Source organism: Leiobunum rupestre, chromosome 10 (assembly GCF_980474605.1).
Source record: "Leiobunum rupestre chromosome 10, qqLeiRupe1.1.hap1, whole genome shotgun sequence".
NCBI classification, from domain to species: Eukaryota; Metazoa; Arthropoda; class Arachnida; order Opiliones; family Sclerosomatidae; genus Leiobunum; species Leiobunum rupestre.
This window is the reverse complement of record NC_143393.1, coordinates 49,510,515-49,524,131: the sequence shown is the minus strand read 5'-3', so window position 1 is coordinate 49,524,131 and position 13,617 is coordinate 49,510,515. Positions and strand designations below refer to the sequence as shown.

The window sequence follows — 13,617 nt, the reverse complement described above, 5'->3', positions numbered from 1 at the left end:
TTATGAGTTAACTAAATATAATTTCATAGAGGGATTACTACAATTTAATATTATACTTGTTTGTAAGATATAAATGTATAATAACACGAATTACAATAAATTAATGTTTCTGTAAACCTCAATATTAGAAAACCTCTTTGCAATACCAACAATTTTAGTTCAGTTTTGGATTATAAACAGTTATAAATAATTATAATATATTATAATAATAATATTGGAATACAAACATGAAAAATCATTAGGAAACTAATAATAAATATGTTTACGCGAAAATCTGTGACGTCCAATATTAGTATTTAATTGGCCTTTATAAAATAGCTTTTCTCACGAATGATTTAACCTTGAAACTTCGAAGTTAATTGACATTCAAACATGCTAATGCTTTTACAGAGTTTGCACGGGTCATGTCCAATTGAGCCTAGTTTCTATTTTTGTCTTTAATCAGTGCGTAGCGACAGATCGATAAGGGCCCCTAGGCAGGTGCAAAGCGAATGGTCTCCGATTGAAGTTAATGGCACATTGGTTGAACTCTTGGAATATTCCTATAATTCCATTCAACTGGACTGATACTACTACATTTTAAAAATCTCAAAGATCAAGATATACAGGGTGTCCCCTAAAAAATGAACCAGGGCGATTATCTCAAAATCTGTTTTAGGTGCGATTTTGAAATTTTCAAGTCGTATACAAGATGTAGGGGGAAACCTACTGCGAAAATCTCGATGACCTTAAACCATGTCTTCAGGGTCATCCAAAAACTAACTCGAGAACCGTAAGTGTTACAAAGTTGGTTCCAATTAGAAAAGTGTTCCACGTGACTTTCTAAGTACCAATAGCTTTGACCTGATCGGATTTGACCAATAGGAAGCCGATAAATGCTAGATGAAAAACAAGAAGGTCGTTAAGTTGATAACGTGTCGAAATCAAGGATCGGGAGCTGATAACTCTAAAGATACTCGTGCTAGAGTACTGAAATTTGATACACATCATCATCAAGATTGAAGGTTTTAAGTGTAAAAATTTCAATGACCTTGAACTATGTCTTCAAGGTCATCCAAAAATTAACGTGAGAACCGTAAGTGTTAGAAAGCTGGTCCCAATTAGAAAAGTGTTCCACGTCACATTGTAGGTCTAATTAGCTTTGATTCGATCGAATTTGACCAATAGGAAGTCGAGTAACGGTTTTTCCAAATCACAAAGGTCGTTAAAATGAAAATTGAAAGAAAACGCAAATAACTCGAAACCAATTCGTGTTACATCGAAATTTGCTAGACAAACTCTTTATGATGGGAGTTTTTCAAGTTTGTAAAATTGGATGACCTTGAAGACAGAGTGGACAAGAGATTGGTTATGCCAGGTTACAAGGTAGTCATTTTGGCACGGTTCTACCTCTATAGATCACCGTAAAACGAAATAGAGGCTACGCGGCAGTGGCGGACTGGGTCTAAAAATGTGGACTGCCAGGGGTCAAAGGGGGCCCACCCAAAACCAGAGGCGTAGACAGGGGGAGACACCCTCCGAAAAAGGAACATTCCCCCCTGAAATATTGTTTTATGTTAATAATGTTTTCGCTTTAATTATTTTTTACTCAATTGTGTGCTACTGCCGAAAACTAGAAGGATAAATGCTATAATATTTTAAATTAAATCAAGGAATACCACTGGGCATGCCTCAGGCTGGAATCAAACCAGCGACCTGTGGGTTGCGGTCCCAACGCCTCTTCCTTTTGGACTACTAAGCCCACAATATAGGTGTTCCCTTGTCTCGCGTAAGATATATCCCGATTTTTTATTAAGCCATAGCATTTTATAAATCACCTATTAGTAACAGTTCCTTTCAATTGGAATACTCTTTGAAACGGCAACTCATAGGTCGCTGGTTCGTCGCCATTTATAAAAGAAATGTTTTAGCGATATAATGTTTTTAATAATTACAGATAACATATTAAAGGCAATATACAGTCGATACTAAATGTAAACATAATTATACAGATTGTTATTATTAGTTTATATTTTAGACAAATGCTAGCTTTTTAAATAGGTATACGGTGCCGAAAATTTACTTATTAACCGGTTGTTTAAAAGCATGTTTCATGTTCCACGATATTTTGAGTAACCGTTGGAATACACTAGATGACTGTGCGAATCTGTCAATAATTGCTTCTACATCCAATTCATCTAACAATTCCTTTTCAATGGATAGCAAAATGCATGATTCCAAGCTCTCCTCGGACAGTGAATTTCTTAGCCTTAATTTTGTCTTTATTATTTTTAGCTTTGAAAATGTCCTCTCACATTGGACTTGAGTAACTGATAGTGTGCAGAAGACTTTATAAAGTTCATAAAGGTTATCATAATTCCTTGTCGTGAAGTCTGTTGGATGCCAGAATTTTTAGTACACAGGACGGACAAGTGCTACAAACCTTGCACTTGTTGCAACTGGAATCCATATTCTCATCGTTATTAAGCAATAATTTTAATACGTCGAAGTTCGAAGCAAAAGAAAGCAATTCCAACAAAACTTCATCTTTACTGATTCGTGGAGAAAGCTTAACACCATCCAAGGCGTCATCTTCGAAGCCCTTCTCTGTAATATTTTTAAAATTTGCTGTGTCCAAGCAAGATAAATCTTTATACAACTTTTTGTGTTGTAAAAAACGTGAATCTAGTGCCTGACAATGCGGTCCATTATTAGGTTAAACACATTTACTCTAAAATCAGCGGGACCCTGCCAAATATAAGACGTAACTAAGTACTGTTCAACTACGTAGTTTCTTTCGTCGGGTACTCGGACTTACCCGAACCAAAATTATTTTTACACTTTCGACTATGCCCTACAACTTTTCTATTGAAAAATTTTGCGTGACACCTACCGGTGAAAAAATAAATTTTCCAAAACGGCACAAAATCGTTCGATTTTTCTGCAATTTAGTAACCAAAGCCTTCCATACCTAACAAATACACCCTGCAAATTTCAGAACCCTAGCATAAATACATTTTGAGAAAAATGGCCCGATAGAGCAAATTGAGACCTCCTGTATAATATACATATATTTATATAATATATAACTATATAATTTATAAAATATAACAAATAAAACATTTCAAGAAATATATGCGTGTATAGTTCTTAAGAAGGGACATATATTATAGGAAAAAGCTCAGCTACGCTGAGTAAAGAAGGTGATATATACGTAGACCTGAGTCATTCGTTGCGGCCAAGAAGGGACAGGTATTTGAGTGGATAATTAATAGTTTCAAATGTAAATTAATTCCAATAAATTTTATTTTTTGGGGTTACACACAATTGTTTTCTACCCGTAAACCCCGTATTTGATTTAAAAAACGTTAAGATTAATATAATTTATAAATATTTAAAATGATGTAGATTAAATTATAGTACCTTACGTTATAACTTCGTAAAGGACATTCACCAAAGCGGTTTTCGAAAAACACCGTAGCTTAACAAGCGTCGGTGGCTCAGTGGTTGGAGTAAATCTCTTGCACGCAGCAGAACCGGGTTCCATTCCCGGCCGGCGCCAATAAATCACAACATTCTCTCCCTACACATAAACATTACAATAACGAACCCCATTCGTATAACCCCTTCTAGGGGACTTTGTCCCCTCGGAGAGGTAAAAAGTTTCGATTAAGTTTGATATGTTACAGAGGGGGTGAGAGTGTAATATGGGCTAGCCCATCTGGTTTTCATTTCACTCCCCGATAGCAACGGATGAATCATGGAGGAAGAAACTACTATCCTGGAGAGGAAAAGAAGGCTAGTGAACTGTGGCTCAATTGACCTTTGTGCTTAGTAGAGTGTGTCCACCTATGGATGAACGGAATAACTATAACTTTATAAAAATTCCGTAATGGCTGTCCAAAAATAGGAGTCGCTAAAAGCCTACGAACCAGGTTCCTTTATGGTTGAATGTTGTTCCACCCAGATTCTTATTATCCCTGTTAAGCCTTGTTCCCTCGTGCTTCGTTAAAAATTAAATTGTATTGAAATTACAATGTTTTAACATTTTTGTTGTTAGGCCTATGCATTTATTGATTGTAGTATTAGGAGGCACCTCCTTTATATTATTTATAAAACCAAGATTCACGAAAATACACTGCTCTAGATAATTTTGGGCTTTCTATTGATAGTAAAAAAACATAGGATAAATACCCGCAGACATGAATATTCCCACAAAATCAACGTTTTTAAAAATAATTACCTTTTGTCCCATAGAGCCAAAATGAACCCCAAAAATTCCCACAATATTGGAAATTTCCCACAATCTGGCTGAAGAAATTGAATGCCCTGGCCCCTCAATCTTTGGGTTTTGTAGCAGTCCGACACGTTTTCCACGCGTCGGGAAAGTGGCGCCATCTACAGTCTTATTCATAGATGGGACCTAGTTTTAAAGCAAGTGTCGGCTCTAGGTGAAGTAGCTCTTTTTTCAACAGAAGTCACTAGCGTCGAAATCAAAACAAGATGCTGAAGCTACATTTTGACTCAAAAGGTGGGACATAAAAGTATGCTTCGCGTTGATTGGCTCGTTTGTAAATTTATCAAAAACTTCAATTATAGGAATTGTTTACAATATATTTTATATGGGATATATAATTTAGGTTAAAGTTCACTAAGCAGAGTAAAAGTGCTCTAAATATTATACTCTATAATGGCTCTCTGACGACGTTATTGTTTCGCTATTTTGAATTTTAGCTCAGGTGGCAATGATAGACAGTTGCTTTAATATTTGAATATGACATATTTACATACCCTCACATTCCCAACGTCAATCTTTGATGGTCCATATTTTAAGGTTCGAGAATCGGGGTGTAAATCGAAAGTGGTTAAGTGTCTAGTTGGGCCCGCTCCTTGAAGCCCTCTCTGACGTTTTGTTTTTGGTTAGCACTTATTGGAACCGTCCCCTTCCCCTCCCTTGATGAGATAAATAACTTTTGGGTTCTGTTGCGATCAGCCTTAGGTTTGGGGCAGCTCGCAATATAAGGTTACGACTTTCTATATTATTCAACGTGATGACGTCAGGTTTCTTTGCCAATGTATCCCCTCTGCCAAACCGGAGGCATTCCATAACCCTAAACTCCTCTTCGTCCTCTGACTTATGGTGGGAAATTAACCAACCCCGGGCCTGCTCAGAAGTATTTAGAGTTGATGTAGTGACTCCATAAGCTAAGACATTTTTGGGCACTATTTATGCTTCAGGATCTGGACGGTCTCTGGCAGCGGTTTCCACAACTATCCACTTGTCAGTCTTCCAGTGAAGTTGATTCTGCAAGTAACTCATTTCCTCTGTTCTAGTACTTTTTGTTCCAGGGTTGAAGATTTTCCTTGACAAGCCTCCTGAATCTGTCTGACTATATCCAGTTGACGGCAAATTTTTTCAGTCTGCTCAGTCACATCCGCCATGATTGTGTAGTGTAAGTTTTGGATGCTGTTATCAATGTGCATCTTGACAGCTGTATACAAATCCTTCAGTCTATGTCATTTCAGATTGCATCACGCGCACCGTAACCCGATGAGCTGTGTGGTTTCTGTAGTGGTAAGAACAGAAACCATACTTTGGAAATCACTCCCTCGAGGTGGTTAATGTCTACTCGTACCATTTATTTGGACACTTCAGAAGGCAAGGCTGAATGAATTAGACTTCCTGAATCTATAGTTTAACTAAATTTTGGGTATCGTCACTAAACTCATTTTCTACTGCCATTGATACAACTGGAGAAATAGCCACTGGCTGTTTCTTTGTGCTCAGGTCCAAAAAATTAAATGGCTGGATATAGGCTATACATTCCCACGTATCATAGACTTTCTATGCAATAGCTGGACGCAGGTTCACACATTCTACATGATACCAATTATGGCACAGATACATATGTTATATTTTTATGTAGCTTTATGTTCTGGAGTCTCTTCAGACCCACATGTACTGCATATTTCCTTTTAACTAACAGAATGGACAGACTGGCGGGAAATATGGCTAGTTTTGGTTAAATATTCATCATGCGGCTGGCTTAGATGATAATCGTCGACGTTGGAAGTCAAGAAGTGCTCTTTTCGGGCGAAATGGCGAAAGTCGAAGACATAGAAGATTCAGACACGTTGTGCTCCAATTCTTTTTTTATAATTTAGTGAGAGTTTCACCTCCATTATAAACTGATGTGTTATTGTAGATGTTGCACATAAAACATCATCAGTTTATAATGATGTTTCGCATAAATGGGGCGGTTTGTTATCTTCCACTTGTTCAATGTTTAATGACAGCCAGTTCAAGACTTTTCTGTGGACTAAAGTTTCATTCAAACTATTGCGCGACGGCTTAGTGATTCACAGATATATGTTAAGTTATCTAGTTCCCGGACTAATTACGATAGACCAAATATCAGATTATCTGCATTCACGTTAACATCAATAGATATGAGTCAATATAATTCGTTGCTGAGTATGGATACTTTTCCAGGCTATTTCCGACCGTTGTTTCCGCATTCCTAGTGTTCCCGAATTTGGACTAGTTCTGAAGATAATCTTCCACTGGTCACAGGAATTATTTGCCAAAAAAATATATGGGCCCATTTTGCAAAAATTGACTAAAAATATTTCACTGAATAATTAAAATATTGCTTTATTTATTGTTAATGTATAAAAATGTGTTTTATGTATTATGACATTTATTTCTCATGGTTTAATAAAATATTTTTGAAAAACAAATTAATTTTAAATTTGAATTAAATAAAACATCTTAATCAATAATTTATGTGACGACAATTAACTGATACAATTGAAAACATCCACGGAAATTTATCCCCCTAACTTGTGAAAGTTATTTCCCTTACGTCAGAACGTCCTCTGTCCCGTTGTCTTCTTTCGTACTCACTAGGGTCCGCTTCAATCGAGTCGAAAGACACGTGTTTTACGGCACCAATGAGAAAATGGGCTGATTCGATTTTTTACGGGGGGACGATTAAGAGGTTACTGTTAGAGTACCACTAGCCGGAGTAGTGGCGTACTCCTGTAATCCCAAGCGTCTGGGAAGTAGAGTTTGAGGATGGCCGTGTGAGGACGATTACCTATACCCCAACGGGTGGTCGGAATACTTCCGCCACGGGTGGCTCCACCCCAGGCCCCACGTATCCACCCGTTGGCGTGGCCGTTAAACCTTTCTCGCCCTGATTAATCCGGTGGACGAGCGGATTGAATTGTCCCACACGTTACACACCTGAATAAAAAAAGAGTAATACTAAAAATCGTACCAGCAAGAAACATTTTTGATTTATCTACTAAAGCTTAAATTTTATATTGATGATTTACTGGTATTTCATTTATATATTTGAATCTGTGCCTCGATAGAAGATTACCAGTAGTTTTAAGAGGGGGACAGCCACTTAAGAAATCTGGTGTACAAACAGTGAGAAATCGAAATAATTATTTCTGGAAACCTAGAAATCCATAGGAAATATTGGAAATCTAGAGAAATAATATTTTCGATATTTCTGGAAATCTAGAAAAATAGGAAATGTTTAAGAATTATCCGAAATTTTTGGAAATGTTTAAGAAATATTGGAAATATTTGGAAATCAGAAATTTTGTGTACAATTGTTTTTTAATTGGCTACCACCTCGTGTCCCCAAAAGCTGTGTAAACTACGCAGAGGCAATCTGAAGGCGGCCGTATTTGTAGTCGAAGACCAAATTTGGCTAACTCGGACAAAATATTTGGAGAGCTATAGGTGTTGATGGAAGTTTCCAGTGGTAAAAGCTCTCGATGATTTTATTTTATTACACGAAATACGGTACATTTTGTAAAAGCAAACAATTAACAGCAGAATAGTAAACCGAATTATAGTATAATTGTATACCAATACGATTATATAATAATAATATATAGTGATTTTATGATTTTGGTTTTATTTGTTGTAAAAAGATCCATAACGATAGAATTTCAGGGAGAAATGCCGAGTAATTTTACAATTTTATTAGGCCCTTTATTTTAACACAAAGGGATGAGGAAAAATTTCTGGTTCGGACCAGCCCAGTAACCGTATTGATGAACTGGAGTACCATTGTCGACGTATCCCCCGTAGATATCCAAAGATTTGTAACTGTTTCGGTTAATAATTTTAAACATACCATCTTCGATCGGTTCGACCAACCAATGCTGATTGTCAGTTCCCTTGTAGGTGGCGGACTGAATCGCGACATTATCCAAGACGGATTGACCCGCCACCTCCAGTACGAGCCCGGTGCGCTTCACCTCTATCTTGTACAAGTCGGTCGACACCAAATTGAATCTAAAGATCTGATTGTCTCCATAGAAGAATGTCCACATGTCCACGGGGCCCTCCGCGGTGCCCACGCCGGCCACTTCGAGTGCCTTCCCGTTCAAGCGAGCGGAGATGAAGTACCACTGACCCGGGGTGGGTCCGGCGGCGGTGAAAGATATTGACGATAGGCGCGAGGGCTTCACTGACGGTGGTAAGACGAAATGCACGTCCTGTACCCCGCCTTGTATTTGAACTTCCGCTTCCAGAACCACCCGTTTGGCGTCCGATGTTTTGTTTATCTTAGGGACATCAATCTTTGCTATCGTTCTGGGTGAAGTAGCGTTGTTAGGTGAAGTTGGCTGGATCATTACGAGTATTTGTATCCCCGAATCGCGTTCATCCAGTTCATTAAGCACCAACCTTACTGATTTAGCTCCCGTGGTTCCAAACTCGATATTTTTTAGGATTAATGAAGCATTATGGAGGGTGGCCCTAAATGTTTGGCGTGCTGGCCGTTTGTCCAGCTCGAAGGCGTTTACCGATGACGGCTCACTATTGAATCGGACCGTGTCGTTTGGAGCATCAGGCGTTGGAGTCGCGCCGGGAATTGAAAGTGCCCTTTGTATGCCAATAATGAATTGCAATGAGATGACGAAGACCTGCAAAAGAATACGTAATTCGTGGTCACAAGAGATGGAAATATTTTGAAATGGGACCTTTTACAAATTAGTTCACGCTTTTAAAGCTGAAGGGATTTCCGCGCAAGTTTTTCGAAATGGTGCAGGAGGAGACAGGTGGAGCTACTGAATAACGTTAAATCACGTATCATAATTATGCTTCGAAACCTATATCATCAATTATTTTAATACTTATACTTATGACTATACTTGTAAAACAATAAAAAATTGATTTTTAATGTAATTCTATAATTTGAAGGGATATGGTTTTATTACAATTGAAGTAAGCAAGATTATTTGTAACGTAATTTAGGGACGTGGTCCTTCCAATTGTGAATATCCGTCCAGTACCGCACACGTCATCACCGCGGAAAATATACTTTGTGCGTTACTCGGCCATACGACGAAAAATTTAAAAGTGACCATGTCTAAAGATACTTATTTAGAAATTTTATTTTAATTGTAATAGTAATAGTTTTCATAAATATGATATATTACGCTTCTTTCCAAACGAATTTTATATTTTTCTGTTAAAAGTCAAGGTAATAGTGTGGTTGGTGAGTGAGTGGTTAGCACTTACGCCTCGCAGCAAGAGCAGCCGGCTTCGATTCCAGCTTGTGGAACTGGGTTCGCGTTGAGTTTCTACGTTATGTAACGATGCTTTTGGGTCAATTAATGTTATTAAGTAATATAGGGCTTTACGCTTTTGTTATACTTATTTCGCGTTTATTTCGGAATGTTCCGGTTTGGTTTGCAAAATTGCTTCTCCCGGAAATCCCTGGAACTCCAGGCTGACTTCGTTCCCGAGAGCGGTCTGGCATCCACGAGGAAATATCTACTCGCCGCAGTCATAATCATTTATAATTAGTGTGGGTGCGAAATGTAGTGTTTTTCACCGATGGTACCGTCGACCAACCTCCAGTTTCATGAGAACAACCCTGCCTCCCTCAAGCACCGGAGAACCGTTCTCATGAGTCAATAAATGTGATAAGTACCAATCGCATCGGGATCCACAAATTACAAGCGCCTTCATTTGGGCGGTTCGTTGGCACCACCAAGAACTTCGTGTTCGCTGATTTGTGGAGTTTGACTCCCTTTTTAGAGAAGTGAGCGCGCTATAGTGTAAAAGGTATCCCGTGTTTATTATTCGAAATAATCGAACGTCGAACTATAGAACAGACTGTTTCAACCGAAACTGATAGTAAATAATATGGTTAATATCCTAGTTTGTTAAGCAATGTCAGTATTTATTAGAATGACTTTATTTTAAATTAGGTATTTCCAAGCGTTATGGATTTTGGTCATTTAGCTTTGCTTTTGTCTCATTGGGTCTCATTCACCCGAATCCCATTCGACCGACTTTCCCATTCGACCGACATTTTGTTTGCTCACAAGTGAAAGCATGAAACCTAACCTATACTAACCTAAACTAACCTTACCTAACCTAACCTAACCTAACCTAAACTTACCTTACCTAACCTTACCTAACGAAATAAACAGATTTCAATTTTAGAATGCTTTTTCGAATAAATGGGATTCGACCCAATGGGATTGCAAAATTAGAATTCGATCAATTTTGAAAGTATATTTTTTGATTCGATCCATTGGGAATTCGACCCAATGGGATTCTATTCAATGGGAATATACATTTAGCTTTTAGGTTTCTAGTTTTACAGTTGTAGATATTTGCTTTTTAATATCAAATGTTTTCTTAAGCAATTAAGACTTATCGCTCTCAATTGCCTTAGTGCATACTAGCCTCTTTCACACTAGACACTTTGGAAACTTTTTAAAACGGTTTCGAAAGATGTAATTGTAATATTTTGCTATCGAATGTATTTATCGAATGCCTATTAACACAGTTGACATCGAAAATGTTTAAAGGGAATATAACCTCAGGTATTTGGTGTGGAACACCAACGTTTGCAGATCTGGCCGCTCTTGCCTTAGCCTTTAGATATGTTTGGCGCCACTGTACAGGGGAATTTGAAAAATTGAAGGGGTCCTCCACAAAGATTGCTTTGAGGGTTATATTCACTTTAATTTGATCTTTCGAAACCGTTTTAAAACGTTTTCGAAGTGTCTAGTGTGAACGCGGCTACCGTTTTAATTAGTTTTTAATTGTAGCGTTATTGACTAAGCTGGCCTGGATTGGTTGTTCGCTATCTTAACCAGGGAAGCGTTACAGCTATCTTCCTACTGGTTAAAGGTATTCCCCCAAGGTCTTAGGTAATAGTGAGTGCGTAAAGGCTTGCCACCTCGCTTGCCACCAATCTCGTACTCATTATAACCAGAAGTCAGTTTTATTCCGCCTATGAGATATTAACCTGATTCTATTTTCTGGCGATGTAGGCTACCGTTAGAGCGTGAAGTAGATTGGGAGTCATGCTAAAAATAGCCGCAACATGGTCATTCTCCTTAAGTTGAAATAAATACAGTCTTAATCCATCTGCCCTTGGGATATCTTTCCTCGGTTTCTTAATTTTGAAACAATGAGCTACTGCTGGGGAAGAAAAGACGATCCTCTGACCATCGGTGTATATGGGATATTATCGTACGTTGCGACATTTCAGAGCATAATTAAACATTTTTTTGCTTGCAATCTATTTATTTTTATATAATTAATCTATCTATTTTTCATGTAATTAATCTATCTATTTTTCATGTAATTAATCTATCAATTTTTATGTAATTAATCTATCAATTTTTATGTAATTTATCTACCTATTTTTTATGTAATTAATCTATTTTTAAGTAATTAATCTATTTTTCAGTAATTAATCTATTTTTCAGTCATTAATCTATTTTTAAGTAATTAATATATTCATTTTTTATTTAATTATTCTATTTTTATGTAATTATTCTATTTTTATGTAATTATTCTATTTTTATGTAATTATTCTATTTTTATGTAATTATTCTATTTTTATGTAATTATTCTATTTTTATGTAATTATTCTATTTTTATGTAATTATTCTATTTTTATGTAATTATTCTATCTATTTTTATGTAATTAATCAGTCTATTTTTATGTAATTCATCTATCAATTTTTTATGTAATTATTCTATCTATTTTTATGTAATTAATCAGTCTATTTTTATGTAATTCATCTATCAATTTTTTATGTAATTAATCTATTTTTATGTAATTAATCTATTTTTTATGTAAATAATCTATCAATTTTATGTTATTAATCTATCAATTTTATGTAATTATTCTATCAATTTTTATATAATTAAGCTATCTATTTATTATGTAATTAATCTCTAATTTTTATGTAATTGATCAATTTTTTATGTAATTAATCTATTTTTTATGTAATTAATCTATTTTTATGTAATTAATGTATTTTTTATGTAAATAGTCTATCAATTTTATGTTATTAATCTATCAATTTTATGTAATTATTCTATCAATTTTTATGTAATTGATCTATTTTTTATGTCATTAATCTATTCTATTATGTAGTCTATCTATTTTTTAATATATTCTATCCTTACTGGAAATAAATTATCACAATAAAAGGATAGTTTGTTCAAAAGTTCTTAAAGGGATAGTGACTCAAAAATGTGTAACTACAATCTTCTTGAAGAGATAGATAATTCAAAAATTCCTTAAGCTATAGTGAATTGAAAAGTGTTTAAAGGGATAGTGAGAACATGTTCCTGTTCGCAACAGTTGAAAGTATGTGTCCCAAATGTTCGAAATATGGGTTTACCCTTATTTACAAAAGGTAATCTATCCTTTTTAAAAATATATAACAAATATATCCATTGTTTCGCTTAAACATAAAATTAATAGATTTTTAAATTCGGATAATTACCATGAATTGTGAATAACGTACAAAATGTTATTTCATTGAATAAAAGATATAAATCTGACTTCGATTTGGTTTTAGAAATCGATCAAACACAAATTCAAACATTTCCAACCATATTTCGAACCTAACCCAAATTTAACATAATTCTAGCATTTACCCTTTAAAATTTTAAATGGCCTTACCTTCATTTCCATTTTTAAATCGTTTTTGTCGTTGGAAGGAAATAAAAGAAATTCAACCGCGTTTCGTGGCTTTTATAAGGTTTGTTAATCTCATCCAGTTTTAATCATTTTCAAATGTTAAGCGCCGTTTGGAGATTAGACACGAAACGATATGCTGAAGTTTCAATATTGTTCGTTTCGAAAACAACCCAAAAAGCATCGATAATAATTCGAAAGTTATCGAAGAGTTCCGCATCGCCGATTTGACATTTAATATATTTTTAAACATATGGTTCTTCGACAATATTACTTATTATACAATAAAAGTGCATTTACATTCCACTCCGGTCAAACCCGTAATAAAGTGTTACGCGTATTTCAGAAATTTTTAATTAAACGTTTGAATTAGTGTTGTTAATTTTCCGGAAAAATAAAATGCGGAAAAATTTCCAGATAATTTTCCGAATTGTGGAATATTTAACGCAAATCGTAAAAATTTAAAATTTAATCATAAATTCCTTATATCAAAAGTCAAAATTTAGGCCAGAGGATTCCAACAGTAGACCGGTTTCGCCCTTTTGGGGCTCATCAGTACTGTGTAGGAACTCATAAATTCCTTTTAAAGGGTTTTCAATTATTTACTTTTTCTCGATATAAAATGTCAAATAACAGTAAACATATTAAT

At 35.6% G+C, this 13,617-nt stretch overlaps 1 protein-coding gene across 1 annotated transcript; it reads right to left on the bottom strand.

Annotated features, from left to right (window-relative positions):
* Window positions 1-7,918: 7,918 nt before the first annotated feature.
* LOC149926132 (uncharacterized) lies at window positions 7,919-12,978 on the bottom strand. The gene is made up of 2 exons (XM_090161117.1): window positions 12,954-12,978; window positions 7,919-8,931 (listed from the first exon to the last, which is right to left on the bottom strand). The coding sequence occupies exons 1-2, from the start codon at window positions 12,963-12,965 to the stop codon at window positions 7,999-8,001; spliced, it is 945 nt and encodes a 314-aa protein (XP_090017243.1). The 5' UTR covers window positions 12,966-12,978; the 3' UTR covers window positions 7,919-7,998.
* Window positions 12,979-13,617: the final 639 nt, after the last annotated feature.